The 22279-nt window shown below is 44.1% G+C and overlaps 1 protein-coding gene across 1 annotated transcript; it reads left to right on the top strand.

The window, feature by feature from the left end:
* The first annotated feature begins 2544 nt into the window (after window positions 1-2544).
* erich3 (glutamate rich 3) lies at window positions 2545-18585 on the top strand. Its single transcript, XM_033049417.1, has 9 exons — window positions 2545-2603; window positions 5069-5161; window positions 6840-6965; window positions 9634-9888; window positions 10092-10296; window positions 14514-14697; window positions 15610-15719; window positions 16812-17117; window positions 18353-18585. The coding sequence occupies exons 2-9, from the start codon at window positions 5078-5080 to the stop codon at window positions 18583-18585; spliced, it is 1503 nt and encodes a 500-aa protein (XP_032905308.1). The 5' UTR covers window positions 2545-2603; window positions 5069-5077.
* Window positions 18586-22279: the final 3694 nt, after the last annotated feature.

The raw sequence follows: 22279 nt of genomic DNA, 5'->3' as shown, positions 1-22279 counted from the left end.
GCAACTTCTACTGACGTGTGGATGGCCGTTGGCTCGCTAGAACAGGTCTTGTTTTTGGTCCTGCTGGGGGTCCACAGACCCCTCCTCACCCAGCAAACCAGGTGGGGGAGACGGTTTAGTCGCTGGCTATCCGACCATGGAGCAGGTATCACGGGATTACATGGTACCTTATTATTGAAGCAGAAATCTTCAAAGATGGGAGGACTTTTTGCTGACTTAAGGTCAAACTAATTTCCATGGAAACGGATGCCTAAGTAGGCATTCCCCATGTAGTATACAGCATGGGAGAGGTCACACAGAACATGACAAGCTAATGGAAAAGGGAGGACAAGAACTCGAGCTAAACCAGGCCATGATGCAACCAGCATGCTCCGTCAGTATTATCCGTCTCAGCAGGCCAGTTGCGCCCATAGTCTCAACTCACGCACTATCGCCTTTGTGATACCCTCTAAATAATGCAGTGCTGGCATCTGAGCTTCTGAATCGTGTTGCAAAATCAAGTGACGGTATCTCTTCACCATCCCTGTCTCAGACTGTTTCTCCACTGCCTGTCCAGGTTACAGTTCTTGGCTCACTGAAAGACATGAAAGGTTTGTTGTGCAAGGAGGCAGCAAGAGATGCCTGCGTGCACTCTGTGCAGTTTGTAAATCACTAGAGTGCAGGATATGGGGAGATGAGATGTGAGAAAAAGGATGAGATATGAGGTTAGACGTATATAAAATGATGGGAGGCATTGATTTGGGAGACAGTCAGAACTTTTTTCTCAGGCAGAAATGTCAAAGACTAGCGAGCATAGCTTTAAGGTAAGAGGAGCAAAGTTTCAAAGAGATGTGCGGGCAAGTTTTTTACAGAGAGTAATGGGCGCCTAGAAAATGCTGCAGGGTGTGGTAGTGGAGGTATTTATAATAGTGATATGTAAGAGGTTTTTATACAGGCACGTGGATATGCAGAGAAAGGAGGGATATCGGAAGGTAGAGGAGTTGAGTTTAATTTTGCATCATATTTGGAATTGACATTGTGGGCCGAAGGGCCTGTTCCTGTACTGTACACTTCTACGTTCTATGATTGGAACATTTCAATGGCTTGAATCTCACTGCAGGCCTCATTGTCAGCACCAAGCCCTCTGTGGATGTTAGGACACCCTCGTCTCTCCACCCTCTCCCGGCGGCTCCTGCTCCTTCTGTTTGTTCCATCTTGTATCGAGAGAGAGACACGAGTGTTATGCTGTCTGTTTGTCCATTAAGATTGAATGCAGGTCTATGTCAATGATGCCGGTCTGAGGAGTGCAGCAGTCCCGAGTGCTTGAGAGTTTGGTGACGTGGACGGATATTCAGAATGAAACCTGACTGAAGGAGAATGCTGGTTGGTTTGTGATGAGATCATGGTGCATTGAGCAGTATTGGAGATTAGTCAAGTCAAGTCCAGTCAAGGAAGTTAATTGTCATGTGTCCCAGATAGGACAATGAAATTCTTGCATTAGTGTTCAATTATTGATGGGAGATGAGAATGGGATTGGCATTGGTTTATTCTTGCCACATGTAGCGAGATTCAGTGAAAAGCTTTTGTGTATGTGATATTCAATTTAAGGGCCTGTCCCACTTTCACGACCTACTTCACGACCTCTGCCGAGTTTGCCCTTGACTCATACTCGCAGCATGGTCATCATGAGGTCGTAGGAGGTTGTAGGAGGTCGCAGGTAGGTCGTAGCAGGCCGTGATGCTAGTCGTAGGTACTCGTGGCATCAAGGAAGTCGTGGCGTTTTTCTGGCCTGATAAAAAATGTCCACGAGTAAAAAAGGTTGTGAATTAGGTCGTGAAAGTGGGACAGACCCTTAAATCAGATAATACCACGTATGAGTGCAATCGAGCCATACACAAGTATAGCAGGAAATGCGAAGAGAAAAATCACAGTATTAATGTAAAAAATACTAGTATTATAGCATGGTTACAGATACATAGAAACACTCCAAGGTCTTCAACCAGATCAGTGGATAGATGAGAACTACAATACAACGACGTGTTCTTAAGTAGTTTCTGTTTATAGTAGTATGTAGTTTGATCAGTATTCCAATTGTGAAATAAGACCCAATTCTTTTTATCAGAAATTTTGGGACATCTCCCTGAACTTTACATCCATAAGTACATATGTTTGTCATGCTACATTTCTTCAATTTACATTGTCTAATCAATTCAGAAGCAGTCAAGACATTCAATTATCTCTTTTCGTATTTTTCAATTTCATTTCTAATTCAGTATTTATCCAGCACTTTTCTTGACTCCCTTGCACGATGTTATCAGCACTTCCCCATTTCTAAACCCTAACCCTCTCTGCAGAATAAGGCCAATGGGCTATTTACCTTCCCAACCATCCGCAGTACCTGCCTGACAATCTTCCACAATTTGTGCGCTCCTGTCAGCCTGTCCCTGAGATCTGAGCAACAGCCTTGGACTTTAACAACACGTATCACCTTACAAACCTTGTATTTTGGGGGAGGGACCCATAAGGGAGGAGACTTGTCACTTTAGCCCAGAGACTGCAGCAGACCCTGCTGGACTTCAGCCCCTAGCGCAAAATGGACGGAGAGTGAGCAGCAGTTATTGCAGGTAATGTCATTGCAGTAATATTGGAAAGTGTTACAATAGGAACATTCGTGCGTACCAGCCAGCTGGTATCTTACTTAAAGCAGAATTTCCATTCATATGTTTCAAAAACTATTCAAGTACTTCCAGACTATATAAAAAGGTGAATATGTTGTCCTTTTTTTTGTTCATATTCTTTAATGTTCATTGAATCCAATTGCATTTAGAATTCTATTTATCTACTTCGCTATGTGTTATTTATCTCTATATCGTTACCTACCGCTGCTATTGGTAGAAATATTCAGTGAACTAGGGGTTGAGTTTGCTCGTATTTCAAAATGCTGGGATTGTGGTTAGTTTAAAGAATGTGCTTGGCCTTTTTGGCATTGGTATCATGGTATTATTGTCACATGTACCAAGATACAGTGAAAAGGTTTTGTTTGGGTCATATCAAACTATACATGAATGCAATCACAAGGTAGTACAAGGAGAAAATGCCAGGTGTAGAATATAATGTTACATCATTGCAGTGCTACAGGTACAGAGAAAAAATGGAAGGGCCACAATGAGGTAGGTTGGAAGATCGGGACTACACGCTAGCTTACGGAAGGACTATTCAGTAGTCTGACAACAGTGGGAAAGAAACTGTTTCTGAATCTGGTGGTGAGTGCTTTCAAATGGTACACGTGACAATAACAAACTAAAGTTTAAATTAATTATACCTTATATAGATTCAGTGAGAATTTTGTCTGCAGTAAGCAAGTGTATTCAGCATGTGGGCAGGGATAGAAGCTGAACACAAGTTGCAAAAGGCTGTCCTGCCTTTCGTTCCAACAAGACTGGATTCAATATATTAACACAAAGTTATTGTTCAGGTTACATCAGTTTTCTTACTTCACTTTATTTGCTGGGACATGTTTGCATTTATTATTCAAAGGCATAAATTAGAATTTCTAAAAATACAATGGCAGTTTTGTGGATTTGCGCCATTCAATATAGCCGGGTGGCTCAGGTTTCTCCAACCTGTGAACATGCCTGAGCTCTAACACCTCTAGTTGAGCTTCTGGCTGTGCAAGTTCAGCCTTGCATGAAACATACATAACCCCACAAGCACTTCAATGGATTGCTCAATTATTTAGCGTTAGTAACACGCAAAGTGCTGGAGGAACTCAACGGATCAGGCAATATTGGTCGTCAAAAGACAGATGAGTTGTTAGGCACAAACAGAAATAAATGTAGGATCCAATAGTCTTTAGGGAGACATTATTGCAAGCTGACCAAAAACGGGAGCTGAATATTCAGGATATTTGGCATTCCAGACCGATAGGCGGGTAGGAAAAGGAGGATTAGTTTTCATTTAGTTTAGAGGTAAAGCCCTTCGGTGAAGTGCTAATGCTGGAATCTTGAAGAAAACACGTGCTGGAGGAACTCAGCAGGTCAGTCAGCATCTGTGGAGGGAATGGACAGACAACCGTCTCAGTGGGATAGGCATCATCTCTGGAGAAAGGGAATAGGAGACCCTTCTTCAGACCCGGAGGAATCACAGTTGGAGTGAGGAGGAGAATGTATTCAAAGTAGACATGCCTTGAGGAGATTTCACAGTGGAGTTGTTTGTTTGTTTGTCTTTTTGCACAAAGTCCGCGAGCATTGGCACTTTTCATTTCACTGCACATCTCGTATGTGTATGTGACGAATAAACTTGACTTGACTTGACTTGAAAATGTGTAGGAAGGAACTGCAGATGCTGGTTAAACCAGGCCAGTTCCTTCCACACACACATCAACAATAGTCAGTGTTTTTTTGGGTGACCTTTCATGTTGGTATGGCAAACTGGCTCCTTCAAATAGTTCAAAATAGATTTTCAAAGTTTTAGAAATTTAAATAGACTTTATCATTAGTTTATGAAACTAGAAATTATTTGGTCACAAAATCATAACGGAAGAGGGTGTATATTAATGGAAAAAAATGTTCATAAATGCAGCTTCACTGATATGTGTACTGGTACCTTTTATGTATGGTACCCTCTTGCATTTAATCAGACTCTAAAAATGATACCAAAGTACAGGATGGATTTTACCTTCAAGCTGATAACTTCAGGAATAAGAAATCTCCAAATCAAGATGGCACCTGCCTGCGGCGACCTTTGTGTCAACTCACCTGGATCATGGAAATGGATTCATGTGTGTATATATTTATATAATGGTATTTGGACACACTGATCTGTTCTGTAGTCATGCCTACTATGTTATGTTGTGCTGAAGCAAATCAAGAATGTCATTGTCCTATAAGGGACACATGACAATAAACTCTCTTGAATCTCTTGAATCTTGAGGTCATGCCTTGGAATGAAAGGATATGGATCATGTGCAGGCAGAGGAAATTAGTTCAACTTTGCATTATGTTCGGCACGGACATGATGGGCCGATGGGCCTGCTCCCTTTATGTTCTATGTACCACAGGTTTAATCTGCTGCTTCCTTGGCTATTCAGGTGGAGAGAATGAAAAGAAACGAGAGATTAGCCCTCTCGTCCTTCTCTGTGGCATCGATCACATCTGGGAACATTGCTCCAACCAGGCAACGTGTGAGTATAGTACAATCTTTCTTTTCCATTGGTGAGAGCAGGGATGGCAATGTAGCTCTGAGCCCAGATTTTTCAGCGCACATTCCTGGAGCTGGGCTATGACAAATCAACCTGATGTATAGGCACTCGGAAAATACCTGAGGTCAGGATCAAACCCGGGTTTCTAGCGCTGTGAGGCAGCAGCTCCACCAGTTACGCCACTGTGCTGCCCCTTGTTGCTTAAACCTTCCATCCCTGGAGAAAAGAAATAGGTGGCGTTTCAGGTTGAAACCCTTCTTCAAACCTGAAGAATGGTCTCACCCCGAAACGTCACCTGTTCCATTTCGCCAGAGATGCTGCCTGACTCGCTGAGTTACTCCAGCATTTTGTGTCTATTTTCAGCACAAACTGCATCTGCAGTTCCTTCCTACACCTTCTTCCATCCTTCTGTCCTTCACATCAAACCACTACAGACCAATACTATTTTGAATTTTGGATGTGTGGCAAGTGACTAAGTCAAGAAAAGTAAAAGCAGAATGTGAATGGGGCAGCAAATGAAAAGGAGCTCACAATTACTTGAAATAAATTATTCACCCCGTCAAAGGAATAATTACATTAAAGCCTGAACCAATCCCTACTTATTATTACGATTCTGATTTTATGCATTTTATACATGAACATTTAAATCTCTTTTAATGTCTGGAAAATCCTGCATTTGCTGAACACCAAAAAGCACAAAAGAAACTAAATCCAAAATAGAAAATGGAAGATATTGTCCTCTCTGTGAGTAGCCAGGCCTGTTCTAAGATTACAATCCCATAAGCAGATCATTGATTATTGGGAAAGTGAAGGCACTGTCCTTTTTTATCGAAAGGTTTTAAACTTCCAGACTTGCCATTTCCATCCAAGCTGAGTGAGGACACGGAACTGTGAGTTTTGAAAGTGTTACAATCGTTAGACACTAGTGTTGTTCATGAGAGAGAAAGTGTGGGCATAGTGAATGGCTCAGCTTGACTGAACTGTCAATGGCTCAGGAGTGTCAGATATGTCACCTGGATAGAGCCATGGAGCGATACAACATGAACACAGGTCCTTTAGCCCATCTCGCCCATATCAACCAAGTTGGCATACTAAGCTAGTCCAATGTGCCTGCATTCGGCCCATATCCCTCTAAACCCTTTCTATCGATAAATCTATCCAAATGTTTTTTAACAGTCAGTAATATATGCCCCTCACAATCACAATCTTGTACATCTCAATAAGGTCACCATTCAGCCTCCTAGGCTCCAAAGAAAAGAGTCCCTGCCCATCCAACCTCTCCCTATAACAAGAGGCCACAACCCCAGGTAATATCCAGGTGAAATCAGCATGATGCATATATAGACTAAGGGCAGATAAATATGGGCAGATGCTGGTTAATACACAAAAGGACACAAAGTGCTGGAGTAACTCAGCGGGTCAGGCAGCATCTCTGGAGAACGTGCAAACGTGACATTTCGGGTCGAGATGAAGAAGGGTTTCGACTGAAACATCACCCATCCCTGTCCTCCAGAGATGCTGCCTGACCTGCTGAGTCACTCCAGCACTTTGTGTGTAGTTGTATAGACTAAAGGAAACTGTCAGGTGTGAGTATGCCGTTAGCCTTTATCTGGTTTCATGGGAGGATCTGTCATAACTTGGGACTTCTCATTATTTTTAGACATCCTGCCATCGGCCTGGCTTTGGAGGGAACGCAAGACCTGTGTATCTCCGAGCTCTCACACTCAGTGACACTCCAGGTGTAGATGGAGAAGGAGGATATTTCTTACTAGAAGACCTCCATCAGGTAACATGTTCCATTTAAAAAAAATCATTATTCATTTGTTATGGATATCATATAGGGATCAGTTAAACATCCTAATGCATCCTTATGTACGGTTAATGCAGAACAGCAATAGTGGTGTCTTCACTGTACTGGTAGATACGACAATAAACTCAATTTGATTTGGCTTGAATGGATGGAAATTGGAGTAAAAATTGGGGCAATGCCTTAACAGAGGTAGTAACAATTAGAAATCCCCGCTTATAGTTTGCCTTCATACCAGTTCCTTTAAGGAAAAGGTTTCAATCAAAGAATGATTACAGCAACATACACTTATACAATACACCCGAGGTCTCAAGGTAGTTCAGCAAAGGAAAGGATTCTCAGCTGAATTATGCACCATGGAAACAGGCCATTAGTCTAATTGTTCTGTCTGTGTTTATGCTCCACACTAAAATACTTTCACCTTACCTCATGCAAGAGGATCATCATTGTCTCCAGCTATTATCTGTGCTGAAGGAGGAGAAAGATTAGAAGACATTTTAGAAGAAGTTTAGTTGGCACAGTGGCACAGCTGGTAAAGCTACTGCCTCACAGTGCAAGATTTTGACTGCCTGTGTGGAGTTTGCATGGGTTTCTATCGGGTGGTCCAGTGTCCTCCCAAAGTTGTGCAGCTTTGTCGGTTAATTGGCCTCTGTAAATTTCCCCTGGTGTGTAAGGAGCGGACGAGAAGGTGGGATCACATAGACAATTGTGAAAGAATAGACAATAGACAATAGGTGCAGGAGTAGGCCATTTGGCCCTTTGAGCCAGCACCGTCATTCAATGTGATCATGGCTGATCATCCCCAATCAGTACCCCGTTCCTGCCTTCTCCCCATATCCCCTGACTCCGCTATTTTTAAGAGCCCTATCTAGCTCTCTCTTGAAAGCTTCCAGAGAACCTGCCTCCTCCGCCCTCTGAGGCAAAGAATTCCACAGACTCACCACTCTCTGTGAGAAAAAGTGTTTCCTCGTCTCCGTTCTAAATGGCTTACTCCTTATTCTTAAACTGTGGCCCCTGGTTCTGGACTCCCCCAATATTGGGAACATGTTTCCTGCCTCTAGCGTGTCCAAACCCTTAACAATCTTATATGTTTCAATGAGATGCCCTCTCATCCTTCTAAACTCCAGAGTGTACAAGCCCAGCTGCTCCATTCTCTCAGCATATGAAAAGGGCGATCAATGGATGCCGTGGTCTTGGTGGGCCAAAGGGCCTGCTTCCAGACCTTGCTGTATTTTTCAATCAATCGGAATGATTATATCCCAGGTTTTCTTTTTTTAAATAGAGCTTTGTGGAGAGTTTCATTAGGAGATAGAGAAGCTGAGGTGAATGGAGGGGTATGGGGAGTGAGGGGAGAAAGTGGTGAAGACCCATGAAGGAAAAAATAGAATAGTGGTGCAAAAGCTTAGTTTAAAGAAATGAGATTTAAGGAATATCTTGAATATGCTACATGCTTCCATGACCATTAGAGCCTTTGAGTACAAAAGTTGGTATATCATGATGCTGCTGGTCAAGTTGTTGGCGAGACCACTCTTGGAGTATTGTATGCAGTTCTGCTCGCCCAACTATAGGAAGAAAGCCATTAATTGAAAGGGCGCAGAGGAGATGCACCAGGAAGTTATCGGGCTTGCGGGTTTCAGTTCTAGGGAGAGGTTGGCCGTGCTGCGACTTTGTTCTTTGGAGTGTAGGAGGCTGAGGGGTGACCTTATTGAGGTGAACAGGATCATAGGGGGCATGGATAAAGTGAAGGCTCACAGTCTTTTTCCCCCAGAGTAGACGATTCTAAAACTGGAGGGCATCGGCTTATGGTTAGATGTGAGAGGCTTTAAGAGGGACCTCAGGGACCCTGTATCTGGAATGAGCTTCCAGAGAAATGTACAGAAGCAGGTACTATTAAGATTTTTATAAGACATTTGGACAGATTATGATTAATCATATAACCATATAACCATATAACAATCGCAGCACGGAAACAGGCCATCTCGGCCCTTCAGGTCCGTGCCGAACACTTATTCTCCCCTAGTCCCATCTACCTGCACTCAGACCATAACCCTCCATTCCTTTCCTGTCCATATACTTATCCAATTTATTTTTAAATGATAAAATCGAACCTGCCTCCACCACTTCCACTGGAAGCTCATTCCACACAGCTACCACTCTCTGAGTAAAGAAGTTCCCCCTCATGTTACCCCTAAACTTCTGTCCCTTAATTCTCAGGTCATGTCCTCTTGTTTGAATCTTCCCTACTCTCAATGGGAAAAGCTTATCCACATCAACTCTGTCTATCCCTCTCATCATTTTAAAGACCTCTATCAAGTCCCCCCTTAACCTTCTGCGCTCCAAAGAATAAAGACCTAACTTGTTCAACTTGTTAGGAAGGAAATAGAGGGTTATAGGCCAAATGCGGGCAAATGGGACTAGCCTAGTATGTCAGCTTGGTTGGTATGGACAAAATGGGCCATAGGGCATGTTTCTGTGCTGTATAGCTCTATAATTCCAGAATCCCATGGTGGGTGTTATTAGATTTTCAGACCAAACGAAGGCATTCAGAATAATTCCTTTCTGCAAAATGTCATCTGGCTGAGGGAGGGTCTCATGAGCATGCGGCTGCCCTGATCTCACTCACCATGCCGTGCCTTTGTCCTTCCAGCTGGTCAAGCCGATCGCAGCTCACAACCAGGTCAGTGGAAGGGACCTCCCCGTCACTGCCCGCAAGCAGAGGCCAGCCCGTCCAAGATTGGCACCCAACACCCAACAATCAGCCCTACCTCCATCCAGAGCCATCTACCGCTCTGCTTACTCCAGCCCTTTGCGGGGGCCTCCGGGATTTTCAAGCAAGATCAAGACGTCTGACTTGACAGGGTGGTCCTCCTCCTTGGGAGACAACCGCATCAGGAGCAGACAGGTAGAGTTAAGAGATTTGAGCTTTACTCATAGTTAATACACTCGCAGAAGGGAAAAGCAGAGTGCTGGAGGAACCGAACTGGACAGGCAGCATCTGTGGAGGGAATAGACTGACCAGAAACATTGTCTGGGCAGAAATATAATGAATATAATGACTCTTTCTGTTAAGGTTAAACAGAATAACTTGCACTATGATCTCCTTAGATTCAAGTGTCCCATGCCCTGCAAGACACGTGGAAGATCCTAAAGGCAGCCAACCGGTCCAATGTCCACATCTCCATGCTGTACCTTGGGACTGGGTCAACGGTTTCCACTCAGAATCCCAATCATCAAGATGAAGTGAAGGTGTTTCAGCAAATCTGTGGAGCCGAGAATATTTGTGTGTACAAGGGACATCTCGTTCATAGAGGTAGGCTGCCTAACTGTGCCTCCGAGACCGCCGTGGGCACTGGATGTCTTTGCATTCTTTTAGTTCTGTGTGATGTTACATGGACTGATGTAGCTTTTCCTCCAAACTCTCCCTCCTGCTTAGTTTAGTTTAGTTTAGTTTAGTTTAGTTTAGAGATGCAGCGTGGAAACAGGCCCCTTTTGGCCCACCGAGTCCACACCGACCGGCACTCACCTGTACACCGGTTCTATCCCACACAGTAGGGGCAATTTAACAGAAGCCAAATAACCGACATACCTGCATGTCTTTAGAATGTGTGAGGAAAACTGGAGAAAAACGGAGAAAATACAGGCGGTTACAGGGAGAATGTACAGACTCCATATAGACAGCACCCGCAGTCAGGAACAAACCGGGGTCTCTGGGGCTGCGCCACTACGCCGCCTTCAAGGCTCTAACATACATTCACTGTGACGGTCCACGTACCTTGTCTATGTGTGACACGACTACCCTGGAGAGGCACGGTGGGGTATGATATGATATGATATGATATAACTTTATTTATCCCAGGAGGGAAATTGATCTGCCAACAGTCATAAAACACAACAAGATACATGAAACATGAGATTAAAGTGACGAGTGGAACGTCCAGGACTTGTGATGTGCAAAGATTTGGGGAATGTGGAGGAAAGGGGAGTCGGTCTATCCCACGACAGAAGGGGGAGGAGTTGTACAGTTTGATAGCCATGGGGAAAAAGGATCTACTGTGGCGTTCCGTGCTGCATCTTGGTGGAACCAGTCTGTTGCCGAAGGTGCTCCTCAGGTTGACCAGTGTGTCATGGAGGGGGGTGAGCTGTATTGTCCAAGATGCTCCGCAGTTTGAGGAGCATCCTCCCCTCCAAGACCATCCCCAAAGGGTTATTTCAACCGAGCTCTGTTGTCTACACACCAATCATGTACAAATGTCCTCCTTGACAGCATAAATCATTGGATAGCTCCCTCACCCTTGTCCTGAGGTTGCTTGGATCCACAGAAAACCTCTTTTAACAGGCATTTGGCAGCTATATGGATAAGAAGGGTTTAAAGGGATTGGGCCAAATGCAGGTAAATGGGATTAGCCCGATATGTCTATTTGGTTGGTCATAGACATGATGGGCTGAAGGGCCTGTTTCCATGCTGTACAGCTCTGTGACTATGTGATTTGGCCAGTCTCAATCTAGCTCTGAGTGGGATAGGATACAGTACAGTGAAATAAATTGATCCTAATTCAGTACGAGCAGGCAATATCATTCAAACAGAAGTGCAGTGATGCCGAGTCATGTATATTTAGGGCTAAAATAAGCTTACTTAAGGGTGGCACAGCTGGTAGTTCTGCTGCTGCACAGCGCCAGGGACCTGGGTTTGATCCTGATCTTAGATGCTGCCTTTGTGGAGTTTACACGTTCTCCCTGGGGCTGCATGGGTTTCCTCCGGGTGATCTGGTTTCATCCCACACCCAGAAGATGTGTGTGCTTGTAAGTTAATTGGCCTCTGTGAATTGCAGCTAGTGTGTAGGCAGTGGATGAGAACGTGGAATGCCATGGAACTACTTACTGTGAATCGATGTTCGATTGTCAGTGTGGACTCGATTCACTGAAGGAGTTGTTTTCATGCTGTATCTCTAAAGTAACCAATATTTTGCCTGCTCATTGGTTATACATCAAAGTCACTCATGTTGTATTAGAAGTGACAGAGATGACAGGTTGTTGTGATAAAGTGATACGCTTTCGATTGGTCCTGGGCTTGAGTCGAAGTCCAGTCTGCCCCGAAGGACTGTCCCATCTATGTGCTGGTAGAAAGATGATCTGAGCCAATTTGGGGCCACTTTCATGATGAACAGGGACCTACGGTATCAAACGTCCTCTTGTAATGCCATTTTCAGCAATGTCCTGTACAATATGAGAAGTGGAAGATGGATAAGTGCCCTCCTGCTGCAATAAATGCAGCTTCTTCCCCTCTGTTATCAGACTCCCATAACCCAGCTACAATCCCAGTCCTCCAACCTACCTCATAGCAGACATTGCACTTGTCCTATGGGACCATTACACAACAATACTGTCACACGTTATTCTGCACTCTGGACGTTGCCACTTGGTGCTACTTGTGTTCGGCTTAATTGTGCTCATGTATAATAAGATCTGATTTAGTTAGATAGCATGCAAACAAAGGTTTTTCACTGCATCTTGGTACGCACGACAATAATAAACCAATACCAATACAAGAGGCATATTTGCAGACATGATGCCTTTCTAGCAAAATCAGTTGTGACATAAAGAACCTGATATAGACAATGACTTCCCATGGATGGAGAATGTTCTGTTACTAACAGATGGATTGGCCTATTTGTGGTCATTGTGTGCATGTATACCTTTAAGAACTCTAGGTATTACTTGACATGCCTTTTCATACAAATTTGTAGAAACCACTATATTTAGTTGAGTATGAAAGAAAACATAGTGCTGGCGGAACTCAGCGGGTCAGGCGGCATCTGTGGAGGGAATGGATAGATGACCGTTTCAGGTCTGGACCCTTCTTCAGACTGTTTAGTTTAGTTTAGAGACACAGCATGGAAACAGGCCCTTTGGCCCACCGAGTCCATGCTGATCATTGATCACCATTCACACTAGTTCTAAGTTATCCCACTTTCTCATCTATTCCCTGCACATTAAGGGTCATTTTACAGAAGCCAATTAACTTACAAACCTGCAGGTGTTTTCGATGTGGGAGTCAACCTATGCGGACACAGGGAAAACGTGCAAACTCCTCACAGACAGCACCCAAGGTCAGGATGGAACCCAGGTGTCTGGTGCCGTGCAACTGGACCAGCTGCGTTGCTGTGCTGCCCACTGATGTAGTAGGGGGGAGAAGAGTGGAAGAGAGTAGTGGGGATGGAATGAAGCCTGGCAGGTGACAGGTGGGTACAGGAGAGGGGGGTGATTATCAGATGGATGGAGTGAGTGATAGAAGTGAAAAGGAGACAAAATTGTGTCATATGAGTAGGTATGTTGCAAAGCCTACCTGAAGCGTCTTTGAAAATCTGCCGTTGCGGGTGTGCGCGATTTTGGCGCCGTTTAGAGGGGGCGGGTTTAAAACGCGATTTTCTCTAGGCTGTTCAAATCGAAGATGTTCAGCCTAGTTAATTATTAACGAAAAATCGCTGGAAGACCCCGTCGCAAAAGCTATTATTAGGTTTAAAGGCCTTGAATAATAGTTATAGTAGTTTAAAAATCAATCTCTAAACCCGCGACCACCAGCAACCGCAGGGTCTCATAAAGCAAACCACAGAAGGTAGGCTGTATATTTTTACATTAAAAAGGGCTTCTAAAGATCCCTTTATACAAAGTTTAATATTGCGAGTAGCTCATTTTGGGCCCATTATATCGCGCAGTATTTTTCTGGGCATTTGGGGCACAAATCTACCGCAATGTGAACGTTCTAAACCAGCGCGTTCCACAGAGACCCACTGGAAAGCTGATTTAAATGGGCATTTATTTACAGCAATTAAACACTGAATTCCTTCCATTTGGCCTATAAATTAATGTAAATGAGATTTAAAAATCATGTTTTATTGTGAATTATTTGTGAATATTATTTGGACATTTAGGCTATTTCAAAATGTTAATAATTTATTAAGAAATGGATAGATGTTTAGATCTAGTAATTGAAGTCTGAAATTAGCTACAATTAGGTAACTAACTAATTATATGCTTTAATTTCAGGTCATCCAAGTAAGATTATTTTATATTTGTTTCAGAATGCTTCAATCTATGATAACTGAAAATTTCATTCAGTTCTCTTAATTTTTAAGAAAGTTATGGGCTTTTGACTGTTCACGATCACAACTTTTTTGTTATGTCCATAGAAAATCAATAGGGAACAAGATGCTCATTTCCGAGTATGAAAATGGCCATAACTTTTTAAATACTTGAGATATGAAAGTGAATTAGGTGTCAAATTAAACTTATTTTTATGCTTTATCTGATGGGATAAATTACAGACTTGATTTTTAAAATCTCAAAATTTTGTAACATTGCTAATATGAGGAGAGAATAGGTAGAGTGAGGTGTAAAGCTAGAGGGAGGGATATGTGGGTATTGGTTTCCTTCAATGCAGAATATTTGGTTACATACAGTATCCCTCACCTGAATAAACAGAATTGTGGAATAACCTGCAGATGTTACAGTGTCCGTTCTCTGTCCTAGAACAATTCCAGTTCGTTTCAAGACGACACTTTGCTTTTCTGTTCAGCGCCACGATCCACGTGAACGGGCTGGTGGCTGCCCGCATCAGCTGGTGCTGTGAGCACAAGTACCCTGTTGGCTTCCAGCTGGGAAAGCGAAGCTGCTTCCGTCTGATGGGCGTTCGAGGAGGAATACCCTGCCACAGGTGGGAGCACAGGCCGAGATGGTTCATTACCAATGCCAGCTTTTTGTAAGATTTTCCCCGATAGCCCAACTTACTGCAGTTGAACCGGCCCCTAAATGCAACAACATGCAAGTAACATATAATAAACAAAAATACGATAAAGTAATGACCATAATATTAGGTAACCATAATATGCAAAAGCTGAAGACACCATCCACAGATGATTATAGAGTCAAGGGTAGAAACAAAGAACTGCAAATGCTGGATTACACCAAAGATAGACACAAAGTGCTGGAGTAACTCAGCGGGTCAGGCAGCATTTCTGGAGGAAAAGGATGGGCGACTTTTCGGGTTGGGACCCTTCTTCAGACACAGAGTCAAGAGTGTTTAATTGTCGTATGTGGAACAGGTTTGTAAACACAGTATTTAATGAATAATATCATAAGCAGACTAAAAGAAAAGTTCAATAAATAAAAAAAGAAATAAATTGCAAAAAACAAAACAAACCTCAAAGTCCCTAGAACAACCAAGGCAATCATAGCTAGGATCATGGGCAGACAAAAATGCTGGAGAAACTCAGCGGGCGAGGCAGCATCTATGGAGAAAAGGAATAGGTGACGTTTTGGGTCGAGACCCTTCTTCAGCTAGGATCATAGTTGCTGAGGTTAGTGTTGCGCAGTGTTCAAGAACTTGATGGCTGGTTCAAGAGAAGTCTCATGCAGGGTTAGTAATCTCTTTTGATGCAGATCAGCAAAGATTTTTGAAATGCATCTTTCTTCCTAAATAATATTGGAGTCACGATTTGTGTTACACTTTATGTATCTTTCAAAGTGAAAGATTTATCATTGACTGTATTGGTAGTTTCACTGGGAACACTGGACTAAATTGTATCTGTGGTGACTAATGGAACTCGAACCAATGTACATTAAACAGGTGTCTGAAGGCCTGGCCCTACCAAGGACATGGGAGTAAGCAGACGGCAGATGTAACGCAGCCTGGGAGAGAGACTGACTTCACCGAACAAGATGAGAGGTCACAACAAGGCAAGGAGTGCAGTGTGTTCCCGATCAATATGACTCGCAATGTTTTAAAGGAATTAGGGCCGCTTAGCAGGAAAGTAACGAGTACAGTGGGATGAGAATTACAATGCTCATGGTTTCTCTATCCTGGTATCTGGTATTGATCGAGAGAACATGTTTGGCCCTAGTCCAACGAGCAGAATAACCTGAGAGGGAACATGTGGAAGGAAGGCGACTGTAAGTGAGGATGTGATGACACCAACTTGGAGTTGTAAATGCCCATAAGAGGAAGAGAAGAATGAGGGAAATGTGGGAAATCTGGGCTTGAAGATGTTGGGGAAAGAGAAGATATTTCAATGGGGTTCGGTGTTGATTGGATGTGGTGAGGGCATTAACAATTTGGCTCCGGGTACTGCCGCTCATTGGCTGATTGGAATGACACTATGGTGATGGGTTTTGCCATCTCTCAGCAGCTTACACTTCCAACTCCAGGTATGTGGAGTCACACAGCACGAAACAAACCCTCTGAACGTGCAAACTCCTTATAATAATAATAATAATAATACATTTTATTTATGGGCGCCTTTCAAGAGTCTCAAGGACACCTTACAAAAATTGAGCATGTAGAGGAAAAACATGTAAGGGGAATGAAATAAATAGTAGAGACATGACTAGTACACAAAGTAAAGACAGAATTCAATACAAAACACAGTATGAGGCAATTAATGCACAGATGAAAAGGGACGGGGACGTGGGGCTAAGGATAGGCAGAGGTGAAGAGATGGGTCTTGAGGCGGGACTGGAAGATGGTGAGGGACACGGAATTGCGGATCAGTTGGGGGAGGGAGTTCCAGAGCCTGGGAGCTGCCCTGGAGAAGGCTCTGTCCCCAAAACTGCGGAGGTTGGACTTGTGGATGGAGAGGAGACCGGCTGATGTGGATCTGAGGGACTGTGAGGGTTGGTAGGGGGAGAGGAGGTCAATGAGATATGGGAGCATCTCTACCAGGTGTGCCACAGTGCTAGTTGGCATTGTGTAGCGTTCAAGAGCCTGATAGTTGTTGGGAAGAAGCAGTTCTCGATACTCGCATTAAAACAAATTGCTTTACATTCTTCCAGCCTCCACTCCTCACTCCCAACAGCTGGAAACGTTGGCAAGATCAGTGCCGGCAATGTCAAAGTCCAGCTTCCTCAGGAGTGACGTGGGAGAGAACAAGATGATGATGAGTGATGGTTCCTCCAGCAACTCGAACTATAAAGCCCCGACCTCAATGAAGATTCCAGCCTCTTCAGGAGCGAGGAGATGGAAATCAAGCCAGTCTTGTGATACGGACCAGCAAACCACAAACGTCAAGAGTGCTTACCTCTTCCATGATGCTTCGAATACAAAAATGTCCTCACAAATCCTAGGGTTTGACAGCGGAGGTAGGATATACAGGAGAAACAATCTAATGAGGAGGATATGTCAAGGAGCAGAGAGAATGGATAATACTGCGTACAGCAGAAAGCAGGTTAACCCAGAATCTTCCAGCGATGGTGAAAATACCAGACGTAAACTGTTTGAGAATCAAAGAAGGTCATGGAAGAAAGATACTTCAGATGCAGGTGCAGGAAGCAGTGATCAGGAAAGTGGGGACAGTGGTGCCTCAAGGAAAGGCAGCAGGGTGAAGAAGAAAATAAAGAGGAAGAGGGGAAGGAAACGGGAGGCAAGGGAGGAAATTGAGACAAGGTTTGGTGACCGTGCGGATGGAGATGAAGGGAAGAAGACACGGGGCAGAGGGAGAAGGCTGAAGACAAGAAATAATCTGGAAGACCAAATTCCTGCCTCGGTAACGCAGAGAGACGCAGTGGAAGATGGTGAGGAATGAGTGTTATATAGTTCACATTGGTCATAGATGGGTGAATTTGCATCTATATTCACAGGTATAGTTCAGGAGGAATTGGACAATCTGTCTATTTGGTGTGACCCAGAGTATGCAATGGCATAGTTAGATCTTTCCCCTTCCCCCCGCATTGTTTCTTTGGTTTCTGTGTTTAGTTAAGTTTAGTTTAGTTTAGTTTAAACACCCAAGAGACAGATTGCCTAATGCCTCATGAACTGTTTCTGTGAATATAAATCCAAAGTCTATGTCCAGACACGTGTTCATTCAATGTTTATACCATTGGGTTGTCAGCTACCCAAGTGGAATTTGCGGTGCTGTCCACAATGATCCCTGTAGAACCCCACCAAACGCACCCACCTACCTCATGGAGCGGCCAACTCCAAACACCCACTCCTGGACCCATCCAGGAACAGCCAGCTTCCCAGGAAACAGGGGAGACGGGCTAGACTGCAGGTGAAAATTAAGCTACCTGGTGTCATGTCCCCCCGCCCCCCCCCCCCTGCATACTGTTGGCAAACATCCACGTTACCAATTTATTTTAGAAATACATCATAGAAACGTGCTCTGGCCCATTGAGTCCACGGCAACCATCGATCACCCATTCGCTCTAGTTCTATGTTATCCCACATTCGCATCCATTATTGAACACAAGCTGGATGAAGCCAGACTCACCTACCTTAGAGGAAATGCTGGCTCCCTGATGTAACGTACTTGGAGGCCCGACCCCAAATCATCTCCCTCTCTCCAATTCCTGAAGGGATTATCTCTGTTCCCTAGGTTCGCCCACGGATGTCTCTAAGGCAGAGCCAGCTGCACGGGCTCGGGTGAAGCTTGCCTCAGCCCTCAAACGTGCTGAGGCCACGTGGCCTGAGGCAGCGCACAGTGTCACGAGTGAGGCCAGTGGAGGCGAAAACTGGAAGGAGAGTGAGAGAGGAAAGAAACCGCCCGCACATGGAAGGCAACCGACAACGTGTAGGTTTTACAAGTGTGGGAAGCGGGAGATGTGTTAACGATGAATCTAAAAGTGGCAGGTGGGAAAAGTCTGGTCCAACCGGCCCACCCAACCTCTCAACCTCTGGACCATTATTGCAAAAGACTCCATTCAGACCCCTCCCACCATCATGTGGTCACCAACATTTAGCAAGATGGTACAGCAGTATGGCAACTCTTTGTGTGCAGGTCCCATTGAAGGGTCGACCATCATGCGGTACAACCATCTTCTCTTATTGATCTCAGATTGGAGCAGATTTGAGCCAACTCTACAAACAGCAAAAACATGCGACAGGTCATGGGTCATTGGTCATGAGTCATGGGCCATGGGCCATGGGTCATGGGTCATGAGTCATCAGGCAGAAATGGGACAGATGATGTCACCGAGGCTAATTTAGTTTGTATGATCAAAAACTAAACTTGGAATCATATACGATATTAAGGATGAAGCTGTCAATAACCATACAACTAAATAACTATAACCAGATAACTGTATTCCGCACTCTTTCTCGTTGTCTTTCTCTTTCTCTTTCTCTTTGTCTTTCTCTTTGCACACCTGTTGAATCTCATGCACGGTTTAATTGTACTCGTGATTGCTATGATTTACCTAGATTGCACACTAAACAAAGTTCACCGTATCTCGGTCCAGGTGACAACGATACACCAATACCAATACTAACTGCTAGAGAGAGGCTTGGAGACGGGAGCTGCGGTACAATGTTTTTAGTGGGAACCTGGGCCAGGATTAACTCATCTGAGCTTAGATGGCAGAGATGGACAAAAACTAACATACAATATTACCACCACCAAGTACCAAATAGAAACATAGAAACATAGAAACATAGAAATTAGGTGCAGGAGTAGGCCATTCGGCCCTTCGAGCCTGCACCGCCATTCAATATGATCATGGCTGATCATCCAACTCAGTATCCCGTACCTGCCTTCTCTCCATACCCTCTGATCCCCTTAGCCACAAGGGCCACATCTAACTCCCTCTTAATATAGCCAATGAACTGGCCTCGACTACCCTCTGTGGCAGAGAGTTCCAGAGATTCACCACTCTCTGTGTGAAAAAAGTTCTTCTCATCTCGGTTTTAAAGGATTTCCCCCTTATCCTTAAGCTGTGACCGCTTGTCTGGACTTCCCCAACATCGGGAGCAATCTTCCTGCATCTAGCCTGTCCAACCCCTTAAGAATTTTATAAGTTTCTATAAGATCCCCTCTCAATCTCCTAAATTCTAGAGAGTATAATGATCTACCTCTGCCATGCTTTCTAATCCGGTATTAGTTAACAAATTAAAACTCATAAAATCAAATTAAATGTACATCGACAAATGATTTAATGCGTGAATAATTTAAGCAGTTCACGAAATACTACACCACTAAATGAAATATCTACTTTCCTAATCACCAGTGCACAACACCTGCAGTGTATGCTATTGAAGGGATATACTGCAACAACCCAGCCAGCTCAAGTAGACACCACTCCCAGCTCCCAGACCAAATCACCAAACAGATTACTACTGCTCAACATCAATGTTATCCCTGCCAAAAGTTTAAAAATCAATTAACTACAAAGAGGCGCAGGTTGGGTAGAGAGGCGGAAACCTTTATCCAGGGTGGAAATATCAAGGCATGGAGGGCATAGCTTTCAGGTGGGAGAGGTGAGGTTTAAAGGCGATGAGCAGGGCAATTTTGTTTTGAAACCAAGAGAGGGATGGGTGCCTGAAACATGCTGCCAAGGCAGTGGTGGAGACAGATACAATAGTGGGGTGTGTGAGACTTTCTGACAGGCGCATGGATGTGCAGCGAATGGAGGGATATGGATCATGTGCAGGCGGGAGAGGTTAGTTTAACTGGGCATCATGTACGGCGGCACAAACATTGTGGGCAAAGGGCCTGTGCTGTACTGTTCTACGTATGTAGGAAGGAACTGTAGATGCTTGTTTATACTGAAGATAGACACAAATAGCTGGAGTACCTCAGCGAACCAGGCAGCATCTCAGGAGAGAAGGAATGGGTATCGTTCCGTGTCTCGACCCGAATTGAAGAAGAGTCTCAACACGAAACGTCACCCATTCCTTCTCTTCAGAGATGCTACCGTTCCCGCTGAGCTACTCCTGCTTTTTGTTTCTAACTTCTGTACTGTTCTATGTTCCATCTTGAACACAGTTTAAGGCATTAATATCAATATCAAATGCCATGTGGTTGGATTACTTGAATGTTTTGAACTTCGAACAGTCACATTTTCCAATTCTGGCTGTTCCCAGTCAGCATTCCCTGGGAAGTTTGGAGAGCCCTGGTGTTCGTACCTGACACTGACACCCAGGGTTGGAAAGGGGCATTGAAACATTTAGCTCCTCTTCTCTTCGTACCTGACATCTTTTGTCTCCTTTTCTTCTCGTCTTTGTTACTCATTCCACCATGTGTTAATCAAACCTGTATCCACCTATCACTTGTATCCACCTATCACTTGTATCCAACTCGCCAGGCTTTGTCCTGCCCCGTCTCTATTTTCCAGCTTCCTCCCCTCTACTCTGCCAGTCTGAAGAAGGGTCCCGACCTGAAACGTCGCCTGTCCATTCTATCCACAAATGCTGTCTGATCAGGAGGGTTCCTCCAGCACTTTGTGTTATGCTCAAAGTTCCAGCCTATACATTTTCTTGTGTCTCTGACATTATTTTCATTGTTCTGTTGCTGGTACATATGGCAATTAAACACTCTAGATTCCTGCTGTAAGAATGTGATTCTTAAATGTATAATTCATAGCAGGAATGCTTCTTCTGTTTTAATAACTTTTGCAGATGGGGAAGTAGATGAGTTTGGACAATTTCCTGCCAATGTACAGACAAACATTACGGGCACTGTATGCAATACTCCTGCGTCACTGGCTGAAAGAAGGGAAAATGAAGAAGCAGTTAGCTGTGACTCTATACTACAAAGAAGAACAAGGCCCCACCGTCATATGAAGCCGGCCTCCACACAAAATGATGGTAGTCTACCGGAAACTAACTCACATGACCCATTCAACAATGTGGGCATGTCTTCCAAGGATTGTTTGAATGGTAGCCAGGAATGCACTTGTTTTCCAGTGACCTGGAATGAAAAGATCAGTGAGAAAAATGTCTCCAGTCAGGGACCCAATGCTTTGAAGCGACTGGATGAACAGAACTACCTCCAAGTGTCTTCCGAAGCACAAGGAAATTCATGCAGCATAACCAGACCTCGGGCGAGTGAAGACAAGCAGATTTTAACAGGCAACAAGGTCAATGTCCGGTCACCAGGTGATTTAGGTTGCACTTGTGATCCACCGTGGCCACGTCAGTTGCCTTCTTCACATTGCAACCGAGACCCTGAGGATGGTCACACTGGCACCAAACCAGGAAGGCGCAGGATTGAGGATGAAAGCGTGGCAACTGAGCAGCTCCCGGGTAAACTAGTGTCAGAAAATAAGGACAATATAGCCACGTTAAGTGGCAGAACACAGGACCACCAGGCAGTTGATGCACTGAGAAAACAGGCAAGTATGTTCTCTCTTGAATTGTTTTAGTATGGAGTTGGGCAAGGTGTTCTTGCAACTGTTGTGTTGTGTGAGCAAAAACTGAAGCGGACCAAGGTTGCACATTACTGCAGCTGTTTTACGGGTGTGACAATGATAAATGCCGTTGTAGAGACCCAGGTTATGTGCACTCAAGTCATTGCTAAATATAGAAG

Source organism: Amblyraja radiata, chromosome 32 (assembly GCF_010909765.2).
Source record: "Amblyraja radiata isolate CabotCenter1 chromosome 32, sAmbRad1.1.pri, whole genome shotgun sequence".
In the NCBI taxonomy this organism is placed as follows: domain Eukaryota; kingdom Metazoa; phylum Chordata; class Chondrichthyes; order Rajiformes; family Rajidae; genus Amblyraja; species Amblyraja radiata.
Note: the sequence above shows the minus strand (reverse complement) of the source record. Positions and strands in the feature narration are given on the sequence as shown.

Bases quoted from the DNA above. Each gene is read 5' to 3' on its own strand.
- erich3 (XM_033049417.1), top strand. From the start codon at position 5,078: ATGAAAAGAAACGAGAGATTAGCCCTCTCGTCCTTCTCTGTGGCATCG. The intron at 10,297-14,513 runs GTAGGCTGCCTA...TCTCTGTCCTAG, and splicing joins GGGACATCTCGTTCATAGAG to AACAATTCCAGTTCGTTTCA. The intron at 17,118-18,352 runs GTAGGATATACA...TCTGTTCCCTAG, and splicing joins CCTAGGGTTTGACAGCGGAG to GTTCGCCCACGGATGTCTCT.